Raw genomic sequence first — 21,604 nt, 5'->3', positions numbered from 1 at the left:
CAATTTATTTATATCTATATCATTATCAACAAAAAAAAAAAGTATGCATACATAGTTAAAAAAAAAAATTATCATATATTTTTACAATAAGAAATGAATATAATTTTTTTTATCAGAAAATTTAAATGGAAATAGCTTGGAGCTTCGTCATCTTTTTAGTAGACCTTATGGTAACATAGGTAGACTTGTTACTATATAAAAAAGATTATTATTATTATTATGTGTAAAAATAAAAATATAATTATTCTAATTGAATTATTATTATTTTATAAAAGAGGAAATGATTAAATTTATAATCTTGTCTTTTAATATTTTACGATAATCAATCAAAATTTGTCTAACAAATCATTTTTATTTGTCTACTTTTAGAGTTGTAAATACGATGATAACTGAGGAAAAAGTAAGCCCAATACTTGAAAAAAAAAATAAAAAAAAGAAGGTATCACCTTTGACTATTCATGAGGTACGATGGTTTTATAAAAGAAGTAATGAAACAAAATGGCTTCCATTTAAGGGTAATTTTTTTTTAATAATTATATTTTAAAATATATTATATTATAGGATATGACTCAATTAATATAGAACTTCATTATCGACAAATGTTTGGTGTTCCAATAGAAGAGGAAGCACAACATTTATTAGAAGAATGTTCAGATTCAATTGACATTATAGTGATGGATGGACTTTATCAACTTGATTCAGCATTTTTAAAAGTTTATCCTATCTATTGGAAAGATGATGATTTTGATATTTGTCGTGGTATTTGGTTTACAACTTTTGATATGCAACCAATAAACAAAGATTTGGCTGAACGTATTGAAAAACATCATTTACAACAATTCTTAGATCAAACAATACCATTTGGTCCTGTTTTTAGTGATAAAGATACTACTAAACGCCCATTACTAACATCATTTGAAACTCCAACAGAAGAAGTAAGATGGAATTCTGTTATTGATATATGCCTTTTATATAATAGTAAAACAAGTAAATTATTAAGATATATTTCATGGTCAAAAGCTATACCATTAACTAGGGGATATCCTGATGAGGCATTATTTGAAGATGGAAAACCTGATTTTACGGATTTAATTTTAGTTGTCCATGGTATAGGACAAAAAGGTTATGAAAATTTAATAGCTAAAAATACAAATCAATTAAGAGAATTATTAACACCAATTATTGATAAACAATATACTAAATGTAAAAAAAAAATGATAATGTTACCAATTGAATGGAGAAGTCATTTAGTATTAGATGAAGATATGAGTTCACATATTTTACTTAGTAAAATGAGTAATTTAAGAGAAACAATGAATGCAGTTGCTTTGGATATTATGTATTATCAATCTCCATTATATAGAACAGAGGTTTGTTTTTTTTTTAACATAATTTAATTATATCATGAAAAATACTTTTATATTTAATTTTTTTTTTAAGATTGTGAATGGAGTAATTAGACAATTAAATGATGTGTATAGAACATTTATAAAATATAATCCAAAATTCAAAGGAAATGTATCAATATTTGCACATTCACTTGGTTCTGTTATATCATTTGACATACTTTCAAAATGGTCACCATTACATATTTATGATGAGTATGTAACAAATGCTTTAATGACAAAAATAGAATCATTGGAAGGATCAGATAGAATAAGATTGTGTAATTATTTAGATTCAAGGCAAACATTATTTGATAGTGTTCAACTTGAAGATATTTTAGATGAACAGGAAGAAAGTCTTATTTTTAATGTTAAAACATTATTTTGTGTTGGTTCACCATTAGGAATATTTTTGGTAATGAGAGGTGCTACCCCAAAAACATTTGAAGCATTAAATGGTAAAGTTGAAAGAATAATTAATATTTATCATCCAATGGATCCTGTAGCTTATAGATTGGAACCAATATTCCATGAAAATTATAAATTTGTTAAACCATTAAAATTATTTTCATATACTGATGAAAAGTCACATACTTCATCATATAATTTCAACTTAGAGTTAATGAGAGATTATCAAAGAAAAAAACTTGAAAAAATATCAAGAAATCAAAGTCCTATTGTGGAAATTAAACCAAATCCAAATGATGCATTTTTAGAAGGGTATAACAGTGATGAATCATCATCTGAAAGTTCTCCAACAAATAGCACTAACAATGTTAGCAAATTAAAATCACAACATGAAGATGTTGTTGAAAGTAAAAAAACTGGAAGCTGGTTTAGTTCAAATAAAAATAAGGGTCCTAAGATAGAAGAAAAAGCTATTGATGCATTAGAAACACTAGATACAACTGGTGATTTAGAAACTTTAATAAATATTGTTCCAAAAGATGTTAAGCTTAAAAGAAGAATTGATTTTCAGGTGCAAAGAAGTTTAATGGATAAAAGTTATGTTGGAATGCTAAGAGCACATTTTTCATATTGGACTAATCCTGATGTAGTTTCATTTATTGCAAATATTATGCTTAATGATCATAATGAAGGATTTGGTGAAGTAATTGAAAAAGAGGTATAAAAGTTTTTAAAAATATTTATTAACAATATAACAAGTCTAATATTTGTAAAACTTTTTAAATTATTTAAATATATTTTTATAACATCATTTATATTTTTTATTTATTTTATTCTATACAAATGTATTTTAATTATCAGGCAAAAATACTGGGGAAAAAATGTTGGAGATAAAATGATTTTTTTTTACTAGTTTTTGAATCTCATAAAATAGTAAACATTTTCCATAAATAATTTGTTTAAGACAAATCAAATGAAACCAGTCTCACCTTTATAGGGTAATTATTAGCTGAGATGATAAAAAGCCAGGAACAATGAATATTTTAAAAAATTTTCGTTCTTGGTTATATTTCACTTAAAAATAATGAGACAAACAAACGGGTTTCTGCAATCAACTTCTGATTACTTTTCAAATAGAATTTACGTTTAAAAAAAGTTTTACGCAACAATGTTTATTTTTTTGTTAGCTTTCTAGCTTGAGTTGTGAATATATGCTTAAAAATTTTTTATATCATCATTTTTTTATCATATCTAAAAATAAAAAAGCCTTATCAAGATTATACTAGGTTTAATGAAATTTTCATAAAAATCGAATGTAGAAAACATTATTTTATGAAAGGCGATTTAGATAAATAAATATTTTTTACTTTTGTCACTAACTTTTATTGCTTATATCTTCTAAAGTTTTGACTTTAAGATATTTTTGATTATATTCAAAATTCATAATTTTCCAAGAGTTATCACATGAAGTATTGTTTTTATATTTAAGAAAAACTTTTTTTAAGAACATGAAATTTTATTTATCATAAAATATTTTAATTATTATTTACAAAACTTCCATAATTTTTTTTTAAAATTCATAATATATCATAAATCATAAAAAAATTTAAGTTAAATTGATAATGTTTATAATAGATGGCATAATATAATAAATTCTTTATGCGAATTTTATTAGAAATTTTATGTATTATGAAGTAAATAATAAAAAATCGTTTCAAGTGTAATTTTCTTTAAAAATTTATAATTCAATTTATATATCTTTCAATATATATCAATGCTTTACTATTATTTATAGGATATCTATCACATGAATGATATATCAAAAGAGCATTCATAAATTCAATTAGATCATAGAAATTAAATATATTCATAGTAATTAAAGTTGACTTATAGTACTTTTTTTATACAAATCAAATTTAAATAAAATATTTATTTTTTAACAATTAAATTTTTTTTATAGAATAAATTGTTAAATATCCATACAAATAAATAAAGTTAAAGTTCTAAAATCATAGACATAAAAAGCTTTTTATAAATTTTCTAACATCATATTAATATTGTTTTAAAAATTAAAAAAATATTTTAACTCTTGGAATTGTTTAAATAGATAAAATCTAATAATTGATAATCAAATGTAATTTTTGTAATAAATAAATTGAACATATCTAAGATAATCTTTACCATGCTGTTGAATTTTTCAGATGTTTTTTTTCTATTAATATTATCTTAATTTTTACAATAAAATTGAAAAATAAAAAAGATATTATTATTAATTTTTCTTATTATTGACAATTAATTTTTCATCAACATCAAAAACAACATAATTGAAAAAAAAATGCATTTTAAAAATCCTCAACAACATAACTATTGAAACTCATCTAAGGAATATTTTAAAAAAAAGTCATACTTCATGATAGTTGTTTGTAAGATCGATAAGAAAAACAAGAAAAGATGTAATTTGGTAACAATATTTTTAAAAACGTGTTACAGATTCAATGATTTAGTTCATTGTTTTCTATTCCCTACAAGTAAATTGTAGTCAAAAAAAATGTATTATATAAATGAACCACCTTTTTGATTGTTTTTACTTTTTTTATATTTCAAACATTTGTACTTTTTTTTTATCTAATTTATTTAGAAAATTTTTTTACTTTTTTTTTTCATGGAAATTATTTTAAAACATATAAAAAGAAGTAACTTTTTTTTTGAATTTACATTGTATAGAATAAACTTTTTTTATTGTTTTATTTTTTAATAGTAATGACAAATGATTTATCAATTGAAACATGTTTAAAATTTAGTTTAATAATTTCAATAAACTTTTTTCTATTATTTTTTATTAAATTTTACAATAAAATAAAGTTATAAATCTTTATTTATAGATTAAAATATTTATCAAAAATCAAAAATATTTATTAAAATATATTTTAAAAATATTTTAAATATATAAATTTTAATATTTTTTTACGTTATCAAAATTTAATCACACTTTAAAAGGAGGAAAAATTATATTATTTGAGATAAGAATAATCTTTTATATGTTTTCCTGTTAGATATAAATTTTAACTGTAACTTCCAAAATATATATCCTGTATATATTTTAAATATCATCACATCTTTTTAAATTATCTTTTTTTAAAAAAAAAAAAGTAACTATTATAAATATGATTTATAAAAGCTAACAACAAACATTATCGTTGTTTGTTATTTGAAGGACTTTTTGTTATTAAATAAAATTTTATTTTCAACTAAAAATTGTAAATAATATTATTGATATTAAAAAAAAAAATAAAGATAATCAAAAGATTTTTCCATTAAGATTATCCTTTTTAACGTAAATTACTATATTAATGCTTGTTTGTTTATTTATTTATATGATGATAATATATTTCATTATAATTGATAATTGTTGATTATATTAACTAAATAATGTATTATCATAAATTTTAATAGATATGTTTTTAAGTGAGTACTATTAAAATTATTATAATTATAGATGTATATAGTAATTTATTGATACATTAAAAAGTATAAAAATAATTCAGTACTTCTTATATTATAAATATATAGTATTTCTTTAATATTATAAATATTTATAAATAAAAACAAATGTACTTCATATATATTTTTATATTAAAATTAAAATATACATATAAAAAAGAAATAAAATTTAAGAACTTATTTATAATAAAAATTAAAATTTTAGCATTTAATTTAATGTTTTTCTATATTTTTAGTAATTTAATTTGTATATGTAATTTCTTTTTCTTGCTCTTTTTTACTATATAAAAAAATTTTATTTGTTTTTTTTTTTTTTTGTAATTTAGAAACTAATTAAGATGTTATTTTTAGAATGGATAATGAACAAAAATTGATTAATATTCTTTTTCTTTATGATAAAAAAACAGACAATGAAAATAAAATAATTACCAAAATAGATTTAGGATGGACAAAAGAAAATGAGAAACTAAATAAAAATTTTGAAAAAATAGCTTATTTTATCTATACAAATCAACTTATAATGGAAAAAATTTTTAAATATATCAATTGTTATAATGATAGAAAAAATCTAGAAAATATTTGTAAAGAATTTAAATTATATAGTAGAAATGTTCCTTGTCATAATTTTAAAAAATTAGGTAACAAAAGATTTGATGAATTATTTATTGACATATGTCAAAGTAATTTTTTTTTATATATTAATGGAATAAATGAATGTTTCAATTTAGATGAGAGTGATAATAACAATTTTAATTTTGAATACAAAAATTTTGTTGATTTTATCTTACATTTTTCAAAAAAGATTAAACATATTTCATTACATATAAATGGAATATTTAACAATTCACATTTATTGTCAACATCATCCATTATATATGACAATTTATTCAATTTTTTACCAAAAAATCTTTACACTACTTCGTTAAAATACACCCATATAAGAGAAGATAATAAAAAATATTTTCTTCTATTAATAAGAAGACAATATACAACAAATATGTGTTTACATTCATGTCATTTTCATTCTAATATTCTAAAATTATCATCTTTTAAGATGCCAAAACTTTTAAATCTTTCTATTCATCTTCAAAATCCTTTATCAGAAGTTGGTATTTTAATTAATAAATGTAATATTGTTAAAAATCTTTTTATTTTTGTATATCTTAAACATGATGAAGGTTTTATTGAAGAAAATTGGAAAAATTTATTAGTTGCATCAAAAAATATTACAACATTTACATTTTCTATATATGCTTTATGTGATTGTCATAATAATGATTGTTTTTATTATACAACTATTCCACAATATATTTATAATAATGGATCAAAATTAATGAAAATTAATGGTAAAGAAAAATTTAAATTAGAATATTTAACAATATTAAATATTAATCATAAAATTAAATGTAAAGTATGTAAATCATATTTATCATATATAGATCGTAGATGTTTTGTATCCCCAGAAAGTATAATTACACTGGAACGTAAAACTCAAAAAATAATATGCCTTCGAACTTCTCAAATTTCTAATATATTTTAAACTTTTCTAAAATGTTATACCCTATTAAATTAGTTTTTGTAATTTTTTTTTATATATATTTATATACTATAATTTACTTATTTAAACTATTCTTAATTATATTGGAAAAACTATTTTAGTTTGTTTTTATTATTTATTAATTCTTTTTATTTTTCTATTTTGTACTTTTTTTTTTCCTATTGTTAAGTTAATCCTATTATAATACCATATTATAATATTTCATTCAATAAATATAAAATAAAAAATAATAAAAAATAAATAAAAATTTTGACATTTTACAATTGTTAAATATTATGTAAGATAAATAATTCTCTAGTAATAATATAATTCAATTCTTAGACAAAATTACATACCCGATTTGGTGAAATAATGGGAAAGGAGAGGTTGACATAAACTTTTATGTAGATTAAGATTAGAAAAAGCATTCTTTATTTATAACATAAAACCACCTCCTAGAGATAGAAGAAACATTAAGTTAGAAGTATATTGAAATTTTTAAGAAGCAATTAGGAATAGAGCAATTCAATTGAAGGCAAACCCCCAATTTGATGACCTCCAAAAATGATGGTAGTATAAAAGAGAATATAATGAAATTTCTATATACTATCATTTTGTAATATTATCATGAGAAAGAATTAGGTTCTGAAATTTGATAAATTATTAATTATTTAATATATGTACATTATTTTGATGATAAGTAGTATTTTATTTAGACTAAAGAGTGAATGCTAAAAAATTTGTTGTTAAAAAATACTTATGTTTTATATTGCTAATAATTTACTTTTGTTGGCATGGTGTATTGAGGCAACTGTAAGTTTTATAAAAAAAAAACAATTTTTTTTTTAATTTATTATACTAATTTTTTTTAAAATTAAGAACCAATTTAAATTTAAATTTCATCATGTATTATTAGATGATGCTTTAGAAATAAATGATTTAGTTAATAATAAATATACAAAAAATTACCATGAAATTAATGTAAGTTTTTTATTTATTTATTTATTGACTATATACATATAATATATTATTATATTTTTTTTAATAAATTATTTTAGTTTAATATTTCTATTAATCCATTTATGTATAATGGAATATTAATGAATTTAAAAAGTGACTTAGATCTTCATCAAACTAGTTGTGAAACATTTGAGCATATACTTATTCTTGTAACTAATCAAAAAAATATAACAATCGGGTGTACAACTTATATGGTATAAAAAAAATATATAATATTTTAAAATTTTAATTAAATATCATTTTTAGACTCATTTTTTTCAATCTCCCTTACATTTAACATTTCTACTTCCGGCTTATGAAGCATTAAAAGAATTTATTTCCTTAACATTTACTCCATTAAGATTTTCATGTTCAGAGTATCATTCATTTTTAAAGCAATGTCCTAATAATCCAAAAAATTGTATACCAAAACATTTATTTTGTGATGGAAAAGATAATTGTGGATTAAATGGAGATGAACAGGTAATTATATTTTTTAAAATATAAATTATCATACATCATTTATATATTATTTTTTTATTATTTTTTTTTTTTTAGAATTGTTATTATGTTAATGATGATATTCCATTAGAAGTTAGTATTATCAATAACATGCCTTTCAATACACCTTATCTTTTATATGGATTTATTTTTTTAATAATTATTATTACAATAATCATACTTCTTTTTATAACATATTGTATTAGAAAAAAATATATAACAAAACAAAAAAACGGTTATTGTAAAGGAATATTTGGAAATAAAAAAAGAAGACAAACATCATCTGAACCAGAGGAAACAGTAGCATTACTAACATTAGGATTGAAAGGATTTTTTCCACAAGCTGTTCCGAATCATATTGAAAGTATTCATGATAGTATTAATAAAATAGCTACTAAGAATACGGGTGGAAACTACCAAAATATAAAACAAATAAAAAGATAAATATTTGTTTTCTTTTATGATTTATAATTAGATTTTTTTTACTTTCTATAGTTTTAACGAAAGTTTAAAATTACAGATTTTTAATGATAAATAATATTTAAAGATTTTAAGACTAAAATAAATGTTTGTTTTTCAAAACCAAAATAATTATTAATATCATTTTTTGCACTTTTAATATTTAGTTATATATAACAAATAAGTTTTTTTTTTAGTTTCTAAAATTATACAAAGATTTATCACATCATATAAGATTATATTTAGTTACTATAATTTTAAATAATATAATTTTTGTTGTTCTTATTATGTTGTTAATTTATACAAGTAAAAAAAAATTATTTTTAATAACTTTTCAATTTAATTAGAGAATAATTTAATTTATCTAATTACTCATCTAAATATAATAAAAATAAATCTATATACCAAAAGTATAAATTATATAGTTATTTTTACCAAAAAAAATTTGTATATTAAAAATGTTAAAACTTTAGTTATTATTTAGCATTTTATTTTAAAAAAAACATGAATAATTTTAGATAAACAAAATTGTCAATAGTTAGGATAAAAGATAAATATCTTTGATTTCCTTATTTATATTTATTTTATCTATTCTCTGTACCAATAATTTTTTCTTTATCATAAAATTTAATACAATAAAACATATATTATTTTTATTAATCTTATTGTCAATTATAACAATATAAAAAAAACAAAAAAAAAATGTATTATTATAATAATTTAATTATTGATATATAAAAGATAAGAAAACAAAAATTTTACAAAGTTAACTTTACCATAAAAAAATTTCATGTACTTTAATATTTCATTAAAAACAAATCTTAAAAGTACTTCAAAACTTACATATCTAGTGATTAAAGATTAAATTGTGGCAGTTATATATATGTTTGAAACTTGGTTGTTTTTTTTTTCAACAATGTTAAATTTTTTAAAGTTGTAAAAGTATATACCCAGAAAAATTTTACTATAAAAAAGTAATAAAACAACTATTTATCTTTAATATAAAAAAAAATTACACAAGAAGTAAATTTATTTAATGTTAATAAGTTTTACAAATAAAGAGTTGAAAGATTCATTCTTTGTTATTTTAAATGGATAACTAGAATTTAATACAATTATTTCAGAAAGTGCACATTTGTATTCAATGAATCATTTTTTTTGGTCTTTGTTTGATTAACATCTTGTTAGAAATAAAACTTTTAAAATAAGTTTATGAATTTTTACTTAACTAATGAGGGAGATAATATCCATGATATTTTTTCACTTTACCAAGAAAAAATTACCCAGATAATTTTTTTTATAATGAAAGCATATTCAATGTATAAAATTTTGTCAACTTTGATAATATTAAAATAATTTCTGGTACATATTATATAAGGAATTCTTAAGAACATTGTATAAACAAAAAGAAAGTAAAAAACAATTATACTAATCTTTATTTTTACTTTTAAAAAATGATTCTATTTTTTAAAAATATATTTATATAAACAGTTTAAAAGTCCAATAAAATAAAAACAAAAAAATTTACTTAAAAAAATTAAAAATTCATTACAAATACAATTAGCCAAAGGCTGAATTAATGACAATAATTAGCATAAATAATTAAAAAAAAATGAAAATTTAAACCGTGAAAATAATAAAGAAAAAAAATTTTTTTTTAATTTTATAAAAGAGTTGTACTTCTTTTGCATAATGTTCTTTAGAAAAAAAAAATAACACTATTAAAAATGATTAGTGTCAAAATGAGTAATACGGAATTAATTACTTGCTGCTATTATCCTTTAATTTCTTCATAGTGCTTTTCACATTGTTTGGCAATATCCTTGAATTTCACCCATTCTGCCTTTTTATTCATATTTCGTTCCATAACACTAAGAAGTTGATTTACACGAACTTTTATGTCTTCAGGAGTTCTTGATAACATTCTAAAATCTAATCTATATCTAGGTATTGTACGAATTTTTTCACAAATCAATTCAGCTGCTGCATCATTATGCCATCCTAATTCAGACATTTGCACCAATAAAAATCTATCATCTTCAGGTAAAAATAATTTTTGCCTGTGACCAGCTGAAAATAAGTTTAACTGTTCTAGTGGTTGTACACTATCATTTATTGCTTTATCAATAGCTTTTTGAACACCTTTTGTTTTCTTCAATCTATTTTCTCCTTTCTTAACATTACTCAATATCTTATCTTTATCTTTTAATAAATGTACTTTAACCCAAAAAGTTTTACTATAATCTTCAACTTCTTTAAAAGTTTTTGATGGAATATCCTGTGATATACTTTGTATGTCCTTTCTTCCATACTTTTCACATCCTCTAACAAAAGCAAGAAATTCTCCCTTAGTCCATGCTGGAAATCCTTCCTGTAAAAGACGTTCTTTCTCTGCTTGTTCAGATTTAGTAAGGGGTTTAGCATTATCTATTTTCTTTTGTTCAGCTTTTTGTTTTTTTAAAGCTTCTCTTGGATTTGATATATTTGTTGGTAAGGGTACTTTCCAATCAATTGTTTTTCTATAGTATAAATTTTCTTTTTCAACAAGTTGATAACATCTTTTTGGATAAAATTGAAATTCTTTAATATCAGGTTGATTTTTTGATCTAGGTGGTTTATTAGATTTCTTTGTTTTTTTATTATCATTGAAAATTTTATCTAATTCATAACATTGTTTTCTTTCACGTTTTGGAGGTTCAATCCAAAATTCAGGTAATCCTGATTTTTGTTTTTGTTTCTCTTTATAATCCTCACCTTCAAATGAATATACATTAAACTTCTTATTATCCTCTTTCCCTTCTTCTGTATCAAAAGTCATATTTCTTAAACTACTCTCTCCAAATTGTTTTAATTTATTATTTAATTGTTCAGTTTTTTCTTCAGCTTTAGCTAGTATTGTATCAATGTCATCATCAGTGACTGTAGCATCTTTACTTGCAATAACAGCATCAGCTCCATGTCTAATCATACTAAGCATCTCATCTTTACCTAGTGTCTTTTGCGCTTCAGCCAACCTTCCTTGTTGTATTACAATATTGTCCAAATAAAGTTTCATTTCAGCTTTTTCTATAATTCTTTCATCAACAGTATCTTCAGTTATAAGTCTGAAAACACGTACTTGTTTTTTCTGTCCAATACGGTGAGCTCTATCCATAGCTTGAAGATCCATTTGAGGATTCCAATCTGAATCGTAAATAATTACAACATCAGCTGTTGTTAAATTAATTCCTAAACCTCCTGCTCTTGTTGTAAGCATAAAGATAAATTTCTCAGAACCAGGAGCATTATATTCATCAATAGAACGTTGACGATCATCATGAGAAGTTTGACCATCCAAACGACAATACTGGTATCCTCTCCACCAACAATAGTCTTCCAGTAAATCTAACATACGTGACATTTGAGAGAAAATCAGCACTCGAGAACCTTAATAATAAGATAGATATATCAATCATAAAAAAATTTTTTCTTGTCAGAAGTGTATCTGACATTTTACATATATATAAATATAAAATGTCTTATCATTTTCCTTTTTATATAGTCCATATTTAATATTTTTTTATTCTATTAATTGCAATACATTAGCAATATAGAAATAATTATGGACAATTTAAAATAAAAATTTTTACTTACCTTGGTCTTTTAATTTGGCCAATAATTTATCAAGTAAAACCATTTTCCCACTGTTATCTACAAGATGCTTATCTGTAGTATATGGAGGACCAGGTTCAGCTCCATCAAATAGATAAGGATGATTACAACATTTTCTTAAATGCATCAAAATATTCATCATTCTAGTTTTTTCAACTTTTCCAGCTCCATTTATAATATCTAATTCTTTCATTAAAATTTTAGTATACCATTCTCTTTGCATATTTGACAAACCAACATATACTTTAAGTTCTTTTTTAGGAAGTAAACTTTTTTCTACATCACTTTTTAATCTTCTTAGTAAAAATGGTTGAAGAACCTTATGAAGTCTTTTAACAATTTCTTCATTATTTCCAAGACAACTTTCATTTGAAAACCAGGAATCAAAATCCTCTGAATTACCAAATAAATCGGGTAGTAAGAAATTAAGCAATGCCCATAATTCATGTAAATTATTTTGCAATGGTGTTCCAGTAATAAGTAATCTATTAACTGATTTTAACTGTCTAACCATTTCTGAAAGTTTTGATTTTTCATTTTTAATTCTATGAGCTTCATCAATAACTATAAATTGCCAAACAAATTTTTTTAAAATATTACTTGTTTTCAAGACCATTTCATAGGATGTTGCAACAATATCAAATTCATTAGTTAAAATTTGTTCTTTAATTATAGTATTTCTTGTAGCTTCATCACCAATCAAAGAAACTGCTCTTAGTGTTGGACACCATCTATTTATTTCATTTATCCAATTTTGTAATGTTGATTTTGGTACAATTACAAGAAATGGTCCATTAATTTTTTTAAAATGTTTCATATATCCAAGTAATGATATAGTCTGTAAAGTTTTACCAAGACCCATTTCATCGGCTAAAATTCCATTAATACCATTATGATGAAGATTTATTAACCAATTAACTCCCCTAATTTGGTAATCTCTTAAAGTTCCATGAATAAATGGTGGTGATTGTGTAAACATAAAAACAGAGTTACTTTGTTCTTCTGCAGCCAAAAGTTCCTCATCTTCCTCTTTCTCTGTCTTTCTATGACGATTATCACCAACTTTTGTCTTTGTTTTTTTAGAAGGGGTTAAAGAAGTTCCAACATCAAGATTTTTTGAAAAAGATTCTGTTTTACGTAGAAGATCTTCAAATCTTTTATATGAGTCAGATGGAATATCTAAAATAAATAATATTAAAAAATTAATTAAAAAAATTTACCGCTTAACCCGGAAGAGGTTTTATTTTTAACTGTCTCTTTTTCTGAAGGATCAATGTAGTCATCATCATCTTTATCAATTTTAGGTTCATTTTGAGGTTCAGAAACATCCATCTCCTCAACAACCATCATGAATTAATTAATGAAGTTTATTTACTAAAAAAGTAACCGTAAATGAACAGAATGAAAACTTTGTAAAACTATTGAAAATGCAAAGTGCGTTGGAAAAGAGCATACGATTAGATATAAAGATGCTAATAAATAACGAAACATAACTATTTTGCCAAATTATTTTTATTTTTTAATTGTATTATGATTCATAATTTGGCAACTTGATTTTAATTCTGTTTTAAACTGTGATAACTTTTTTTTTACAAAATCATATTACTAGACCAATAATACAGATAATCATTTGTAGTCGATATTATTTTTTTCAAATATATATTAAAATAAATTAAATTTTTGGAAATTTTATGACCCAAATTCATCAAAATATTTTTATCAGTGATCATCAAGTTAGACAAAAACACCATAATAATATTTGGAAAAATATACCGCTCATATAGTCTTAACAAGAATTTGGAATAATTTTTCATACGTTTCTTTTGTTTTGAAATATTGGATTTTTTTAATTATAATTTTAATTGTAGATAAAATGCCTATTAGTGGAAAAGAACCCCATAAAAAAATTCCATTTATTAGTCCAATGGTTAGAGTTTCAAATCTTAAAAATGATGCAAAAGAATTTATAAAGAAAAAATGTATTGAGTGCGGTGAGCGTTTTGATAGTACAATAAAATATCAAGAACATTTGGTTGTTCATGATTTAGTAAATTTATGCTATACTATTGTTTCAGATGAAAAGATAACCGGTAGATCTGTTCCTAAATTAGTAAGTTTTATATTATTTTAATAATATTATTAAATTTTTATTATAAAGGACATGTCATGCAATAGTTTATGAAACAATTATAACATTGCTAATTAATTTCCATATTAATTATTTTCATATTCAAATAAATTTTTTTTACTTCCAACATTTTATTAGAAATTTAATATTTGTTATATAGCTATGGTTTGTCTTCAACAATCTCAACTTACATCATATTCTTCATTTGATTTGGTAAATTTTGTTGATGGATGTACTGCTTATACACAAAAGGTAGATATTAATGAAATTTCTTTGGAAAATGGATTTATTACTATCAAGTGGAAGAATCCTAACCCGTATTTTATTAAAAATATACAGTTAGAATTTATGCAATTTGCAACATCTCCGATATTTAATCCTTCTTTTAGTAAACATGAGTGGTATTTATTATCTAGGGATGCAAAGGAATACAAAAAAATGATTGAGTTTGGTTATGAATGTATGCTATCTATAGCTTTCATTGATCATGATGATAAATGGTTTGCTCATGAAGTGTCTCACATTTCGTATTGTTAAACTAATTTATAAAAGTAATTGTTTATTTTAATTGTATGTTAGATAAAATATTAAAAATAAAATACAAAAATTTTTAGCTTCTAAATCTTTTAAACAATGGATGTCTGCTTTCGACATTTCCTTTCGCTACTGAATAACTTCCTCCATAACCACCAGAATGAACATGATCACCTTCTCTTTTAGAGTAATTGGAATCACGGATTCCATCATAAAGATCATCCTTCGTTCTTTCTTCTTCAGCATCAGCATCGTTTGTTCTTAAAACATCTCTTAATAAAGTGAGTTGTTCTTCTTTAGTTGCCAACTTTAAATCTTCTTTTTCAATACCTGGCAGTTGATTTACAACTTTGTATGCATATCCTTGATTAACTAAGAAACGTTGTCTTTTTCTTGAATATCCCATTTCCACTGTATCTTGTGAAACTAACGAATAGAAAAAAGCATTAAATTCATCAGTCGCATTTTTTTTTGCTCTTAAAATTCTTCCCAATCTTTGAGCTTCCTGTCTTCTTGATCCACCATGAGCAGATACCTGAATTAAAACATTTGCTTCTGGTAAATCAAAAGATGTATCAGCAATCTTTGAAACAAATATTGTGTTAACTCTTGGATTATTCTGAAAATTTTTAAGAATTTTCATTCTCTCTTCTTGATTTGTTTCACCATACAAAAATGGTTTTCCCATTTCAATTGCATACCTTTTTAAAGCATAAACATTATCTGAAAATACAATTATCTTATCGTTTCTTCTTTCATGAAATTTTATAAGAAAATGACAAATTCTATATTTATGTGGATTCATAACAGCAAGTAGAAGTTTTTTAGCTTGTGAACTTGTTAAATAATATGCATAGAAATCAGGCTGCATTGGACACCAAACTTCAGCACATTGAACTTTTGCAATGTGACCGGCTTTCTGAAGTTCCATCCAATTAGCTTCATAAATTTTAGGTCCAATTAAAAAGTTAAGATCAGTAATTTTATCATCTTCTCTTACGAGAGTGGCAGTAAGTCCTAATTTACAATGAGCTTGAACAATAGTCAATACTCTTCTAAACATTTTAGCAGGAATTGTGTGTACCTCATCAAGAAGTAATAAACCCCATTCTTGACTTTCAATGAATTTCATTGCTTTTTCTGCTTCAAATGAACGTTTACCGGAAAATGCAATCATAGAATATGTACTAAAACAAACGACTGGTTTTTTCGCTGCCTCACCTTCTGGTACCGCATCTCGATGATCTCTGGTAAAACGAATAATTTGATTTTCTGAAATTGTACTCCATAATTTAAATTGTGACTTCCATTGTTCTACAGAAACATTTGAATTTGCAAGAACTAATGCGCGTTTATTAATTGTTGTTGCTGCTGTAACTCCAACTAAAGTTTTACCAGCACCACATGGTAATACAATTATACCAGAACGAGCACGAGAATTACCAAACATTTTACGTAAAGATTTTTCTTGATATGGTCTCAAAGTTGTTGATGGTTTTAAATCAATTTTTAAATCTGGATTATCAGTGTCATTTCTAAAATCATATTCAGCTAACAAAGGATTATCTAATTCAATGCATCGTTTTTGAACTGCTTCTAAACTTTCTTGTTTAATTTCAAATGTTAAAATTTTTAATTTTTTAACGTCTTCATCATCCTCTTCATCTTCTTCTAATTGTGTATAAAAATCATTAATATCATCGGGAACATTAGATAATGGAACGGTAGTTGTTATAGGTGTTTCATTTGCACCAGGAAATCGAATTTTTTGAATGTTAGTTTGTGCAACTATAGTTGCAGCATCCTCAGGTTTATTTTTTCCCTTTTCTTCAACTAAACTCTCTTGAATAATTTTATCTTTTAACAGCTTTTGTATTATTTCTGAGTGTTTAGATTCAATAAAATATCTATTGTGTTTAAGTACTAATTTTACTTTCCCCGTACTTTCTGTGCAAAGCTTAAAGAAGAACAAATTTTAAAATAAAAAGATAAACATACTTTAATAAAGTTAATTATTCCCTCGGGTAGAGGAGATTTTGATAAACGTTCCAAATATTCTATTATATCACTTGTTTGAAAGCCAACTGACACCGCCGCATACAAAGAATAAGCTGTCATCTGATATTCGTGAATAAAATCTGGACGACATACTGGCTCGGCAATAGCAATTAAGAAATCTTGAACTTGTTTATACACAGGTGACTGGCTTTCTAAAAAAATATGTCCGTCCGGAGCAACCCATAGAGGTCTTAATTTATGATCTGCTTTTAATTTTTTATTGGTTCCATCTTTACTACTTCGATAATCTTTAGCGCCAAAATCATCTGTTAAAGCAGATGACATTGTTTCAGCATTAGCTGAAGCTGCTTTAGGTACATTAAAACCATCATTACTTCTAGATTGATCATCACTGTTGCTAAATTGAGAATTATATTTACGATAAAATTTAGGTGGCATGAAAAAACAAGATTTTGAAAAGTATAATAGAATATGTTCTTGACAACTTTATTCCACAACAAAATATATACTTCGTTTTAAGAAACTGAACAAATTATTACCAAGTTATCAGTGAAAGTTAAAACACTGGATACAAGGGATATTTTAGTTGTATGAAAACTTTACAACTAAGAGCTGAAAAAAGGATTTCAGATAAAGAATACAGTTAACGCATTGTTAGCTAATTTTTAAATGTATGAAGCATATAAAAAAAATTAAAAGTGTATAATCTATAGTCTAATTAAGCAAATTCTTAATATTTTTTTAAATAAGTTCTTTTTACCATATTAGCTTAGTGTTATTTTCTATATTAATATAGGCTGTATATTTGTTATATTCTTCTTTGTATCTGATTGATTCTAATTATCTTATGGTACTTTATTAGTTACTTCAGAAAAATTCAAAGATTATCATAATTAATTATTTTTATATTAAAAAAAAAGTTTTTTAGATGTGTACAGTTATGTATTAGTAATTATATAAGTTGTACGGCTATACAGGTATGGTTAGTACCAAAAAAATATCTTAACTGCATGTTAGTAATATATCTTAAATCAACTTATAACTGGATTAATCTTTATACTTTATGGTTAAAAAAATTCATTTTCCTCTGTCAATGACTTATATTTTTCAATATCACTTTTTTCTTCATCATTATTGTCATCTTGAACTCTGTTATCACTATCTTTCAAATCATTTAACGAAAAAGAATTCCAAATTTGAAAATCTAAAAGAGTAACTTTCTTTTTATATAATTTACCTTCCTTTAATTATTAATATTATTTGTGATAAAATTGAACGTACCTGATAAAAAAGAACAGTTACTTTTTCATCTTGAATTTCACTGACAGTTGCATCAACATATTCTCCATTGTGACGTTTAACCCTACACTTTTGATTTTTGAGTTTACACAAGTCGCTTAGATCTTGTGACTTTAACATGTACAATTAGAAGAAAATATTATAAATGAATTTTAATATTCAGTGATAGTCATCAACAGAAAGTGGTTATTGATGAAATTTTATTTTCAATTGATGAATAATCAAATTTTACGGTGTGACGTATTACTATTATGTCACTAGAAAAGAAAAATACCTATTATAAAAAGTTATTTTTTTACTTGAATATCCTTAAAAACATGTAAGAGAAATTTGAAGTAGTAAGATTTTATTTTTTCTATTTTTTTTTCTTTATATATTTAAAAAAATAATATTTAATATGGGTTTGATTGATTGTATTTATTAAAAAAAATATAACAATTAAAAGGAAATAAATCAAATTAATTTAAAAAAGATACACTAATAAAAAATGATACCAAAAAGTATAATTTACTACATGTATTTATCTTTATTAAAAACAAATATTTCAGAAAAAGTTATTATAAGTTTTTGACATTCAATTAATATCAATATTTAAGATACCAAACATCAAATAGTGTTTTAACGCAGTAAAACTTAAACAATTTTTTCTATTTTTACATCTACTTTTATCAATTATTAAAAGAATCATAATTGTATATAATAAAAACTTTTTACTGTTAACAAAATTTACTTCCAATATTCATAAAACACTTTTAATTGCTTAATAAAATTTTTGCCAATTATATTTGTAATTGATTTTTCTCAAAAAATTTTAGTTTATTTTTAATATATTAATTTTTAATTTTAGTTTTTTTTTTTAAAAACAAAAAGAGTCACCAAGACAAATCTTTACAAAAAGAATCTCTTTTTTAATGAATCAAAAACAATATTTTTAATTATGACTTTTGAAAAACAAACTAATTGGTATAATTATAAAAATATTATTTTTATAAATTAAAAAAATTATTTTAAATTTTTGTAACAAAAAAGTATTGAGAAGATAAAATATTGCTAGAAGAAGTTATTGCCATTTCTGAAACAAAAATTATTGAAATCAAATACCACTGAATTGTAGAAAAAATCTTTAAAAATAACAGACTAAGATTTTATAAATTAATCTTAACTTTGAAAATTACTATCAGAAAAATAAAAACATTAAAGTATTAAAATTAAATTTAAAAAAAAATATATTTATAACGGTAAAAAACATTTTAAAATAATATTAGCTACAGTTACTTATTTGATACATAATGTAGAATTGTATAAGTAATGTATATAAAAAATAAGAAAGTTATATATAATATTTTAAATTAAAATGGCAATCAACATATATGAAAAATTAATTTTTTAAAAAAATTTGTATCTTGAAACTTTATTCCTGACAGGAGTATTTTAAAGAGATAATTTATAAGAGAACTGAGTTAATAACATTCTTCAAAATGATACTATTAATAAGCGGTACTCATCCAAAGATAAAGAAGATTGTGAAGCACATGATATTTAGAATTTTGAAATAAATATAAATTTTGAAGATTGATATAATGTTTTGAAAAAAGAAAACATTTAAAAATGTTTTATAATTTAAAAATTTGAATGTTATCTTAAAAAATCTTTATCTTTTTTTTTTGAAAACAATGATAATATGATTTATATTAAAAATTTATTTTAAGAAGAAATTTGATAAATTACTTTTAGTAAGATTCTCCAAATATAATTATTTTTGAATATTTAAATTTAAAAGTAAAAAACTATTAACTTAATATCCATATTGATAATAATTAATAACATCTCAAAATATTTATATTAATGATGATAGTGTAAACGTACATTTTTAATTATATCAACACTACTTGAATATATAATATCTTACTTAATGATGATGAAATATTATCAATTTAAAATTAAAAAAATAATTATTCATTATCAATTAATTTTATGCAACTTAAAGTCATTTATTTAATATTAAAATTGCCTATTGTGATATCATTTACTTAAAACCAATAAATTATTTTTATCATATATTTTATATTATTAGTCATTTTTAGGCAAAACAGAAAGAGTAAAAAAAAAGATTTAAAAATACATTATAACATTGTAATAGAAACAAAATTTTATAATCCAAATACAAAGTTATATTTTTTTTTAATAAATTAATTTTTAAAAAACGCATGTATATTATATTATTAGAACAGCTATATTTAAATAGTTAATTATTGAAATAAAATAAAGAAAAAAAGTTTTAATATATAAGTATTTTAAAAAAGTATATATAAAATTACTTTTTTTTTATTTGTTTTTAAAAAATTTTTATCATATTTCATTAGATAAAATATTTATCGCTTACAATTTACGTGATATATTTGGTGGTACCTGAAATAAAAAATGGAACATGAATAAAAATTGCTAGAAAAGAGAGGAAACAATTGTATTATAGTAAATTAAAAAAAAAATTTTTATTTTAAGTTACATTGTAAAATTAATTTGTCAAAGAAAGTGTATAATGATTAATACATATCAAGTTTCTAAACAAACAAAGATAATCTTTTGTATTTGAAAACAATCTCATTAAAAAACAATATTCTTATAATATCTCTTGTGAAAAATAAAGAATTTCTGTAGTGATAAGAAAATAAATTTTAAAAACATATACTTATATATAAATAAAATTTTTAGTATAATTTTTCACAGACTATCTTCATCTGGACCAGATTTAAGTGCACTTACTAAGTCATATATATTATATGTTAAAGCTCTTTATAACTTTTTTTTTTATCTCTCTCTTAGATAAAATTTGTACTGAAAGTGATTGTGTTGTTCTTCTGCGTATCTGAAAAAAATTTACGCAACGCAATATTCTATATTATTAGCATAAAATACGCACACATACTTTGGTAAGCCTTCTCCTTCCTAGTGTTATTGCCAAGAATAAAAAATCATTATATGAAAAGGTTAGTAGTTGTAGTGATTTTATTGCAAATTTCACATCGCAATCAGTAATCTTAAAATTGTTGGCAGTTGTTATAATAGATGATTTTTGCTTATTCATTATATATTCCTACATTTTTCTTATACTTTATTACTTAATATATTTTATTATATGTTCTGAAATTAAGTTTTAATTTTTAAGTTACTCATATTACTTGC

General features: G+C 22.3%; 9 protein-coding genes across 9 annotated transcripts; 5 read left to right on the top strand and 4 right to left on the bottom strand.

The window, feature by feature from the left end:
- Window positions 1–382: 382 nt before the first annotated feature.
- Window positions 383–3,630, top strand: SRAE_2000166800 (Phospholipase DDHD1; the record flags this gene model as incomplete). The annotated part of the gene is made up of 4 exons (XM_024652647.1): window positions 383–515; window positions 562–1,370; window positions 1,441–2,511; window positions 3,589–3,630. The coding sequence occupies 4 exons, from the start codon at window positions 383–385 to the stop codon at window positions 3,628–3,630; spliced, it is 2,055 nt and encodes a 684-aa protein (XP_024506203.1).
- Window positions 3,631–6,348: 2,718 nt separating this feature from the next.
- SRAE_2000166700 (Hypothetical protein) lies at window positions 6,349–6,834 on the top strand (the record flags this gene model as incomplete). Its single annotated transcript, XM_024652646.1, has 1 exon — window positions 6,349–6,834. The coding sequence occupies one exon, from the start codon at window positions 6,349–6,351 to the stop codon at window positions 6,832–6,834; it is 486 nt and encodes a 161-aa protein (XP_024506202.1).
- Window positions 6,835–7,590: 756 nt separating this feature from the next.
- SRAE_2000166600 (Low-density lipoprotein (LDL) receptor class A repeat-containing protein) lies at window positions 7,591–8,775 on the top strand (the record flags this gene model as incomplete). The annotated part of the gene is made up of 5 exons (XM_024652645.1): window positions 7,591–7,644; window positions 7,711–7,812; window positions 7,890–8,045; window positions 8,098–8,313; window positions 8,389–8,775. The coding sequence occupies 5 exons, from the start codon at window positions 7,591–7,593 to the stop codon at window positions 8,773–8,775; spliced, it is 915 nt and encodes a 304-aa protein (XP_024506201.1).
- Window positions 8,776–10,564: 1,789 nt separating this feature from the next.
- SRAE_2000166500 (SWI/SNF-related matrix-associated actin-dependent regulator of chromatin subfamily A member 5) lies at window positions 10,565–13,791 on the bottom strand (the record flags this gene model as incomplete). Its single annotated transcript, XM_024652644.1, has 4 exons — window positions 10,565–12,216; window positions 12,424–13,005; window positions 13,042–13,620; window positions 13,662–13,791. The coding sequence occupies 4 exons, from the start codon at window positions 13,789–13,791 to the stop codon at window positions 10,565–10,567; spliced, it is 2,943 nt and encodes a 980-aa protein (XP_024506200.1).
- Window positions 13,792–14,314: 523 nt separating this feature from the next.
- On the top strand, window positions 14,315–14,623 carry SRAE_2000166400 (Zinc finger, C2H2 domain-containing protein; the record flags this gene model as incomplete). Its single annotated transcript, XM_024652643.1, has 2 exons — window positions 14,315–14,551; window positions 14,600–14,623. The coding sequence occupies 2 exons, from the start codon at window positions 14,315–14,317 to the stop codon at window positions 14,621–14,623; spliced, it is 261 nt and encodes an 86-aa protein (XP_024506199.1).
- Window positions 14,624–14,731: 108 nt separating this feature from the next.
- Window positions 14,732–15,106, top strand: SRAE_2000166300 (Hypothetical protein; the record flags this gene model as incomplete). The annotated part of the gene is made up of 2 exons (XM_024652642.1): window positions 14,732–14,907; window positions 14,959–15,106. 2 exons carry the CDS (start codon window positions 14,732–14,734, stop codon window positions 15,104–15,106), a joined length of 324 nt encoding a protein of 107 aa, XP_024506198.1.
- Window positions 15,107–15,179: 73 nt separating this feature from the next.
- Window positions 15,180–17,560, bottom strand: SRAE_2000166200 (DNA excision repair protein haywire; the record flags this gene model as incomplete). The annotated part of the gene is made up of 2 exons (XM_024652641.1): window positions 15,180–17,060; window positions 17,102–17,560. 2 exons carry the CDS (start codon window positions 17,558–17,560, stop codon window positions 15,180–15,182), a joined length of 2,340 nt encoding a protein of 779 aa, XP_024506197.1.
- A 629-nt stretch (window positions 17,561–18,189) lies between these two features.
- Window positions 18,190–18,541, bottom strand: SRAE_2000166100 (Hypothetical protein; the record flags this gene model as incomplete). Its single annotated transcript, XM_024652639.1, has 2 exons — window positions 18,190–18,363; window positions 18,404–18,541. 2 exons carry the CDS (start codon window positions 18,539–18,541, stop codon window positions 18,190–18,192), a joined length of 312 nt encoding a protein of 103 aa, XP_024506196.1.
- Window positions 18,542–21,197: 2,656 nt separating this feature from the next.
- Window positions 21,198–21,506, bottom strand: SRAE_2000166000 (Hypothetical protein; the record flags this gene model as incomplete). The annotated part of the gene is made up of 2 exons (XM_024652638.1): window positions 21,198–21,287; window positions 21,348–21,506. The coding sequence occupies 2 exons, from the start codon at window positions 21,504–21,506 to the stop codon at window positions 21,198–21,200; spliced, it is 249 nt and encodes an 82-aa protein (XP_024506195.1).
- Window positions 21,507–21,604: the final 98 nt, after the last annotated feature.

The sequence above is a fragment of the Strongyloides ratti genome, assembly GCF_001040885.1.
Source record: "Strongyloides ratti genome assembly S_ratti_ED321, chromosome : 2".
NCBI classification, from domain to species: Eukaryota; Metazoa; Nematoda; class Chromadorea; order Rhabditida; family Strongyloididae; genus Strongyloides; species Strongyloides ratti.
The sequence above is the reverse complement of the archived record's forward strand: the minus strand, read 5'-3'. Positions and strand labels throughout refer to the sequence as shown.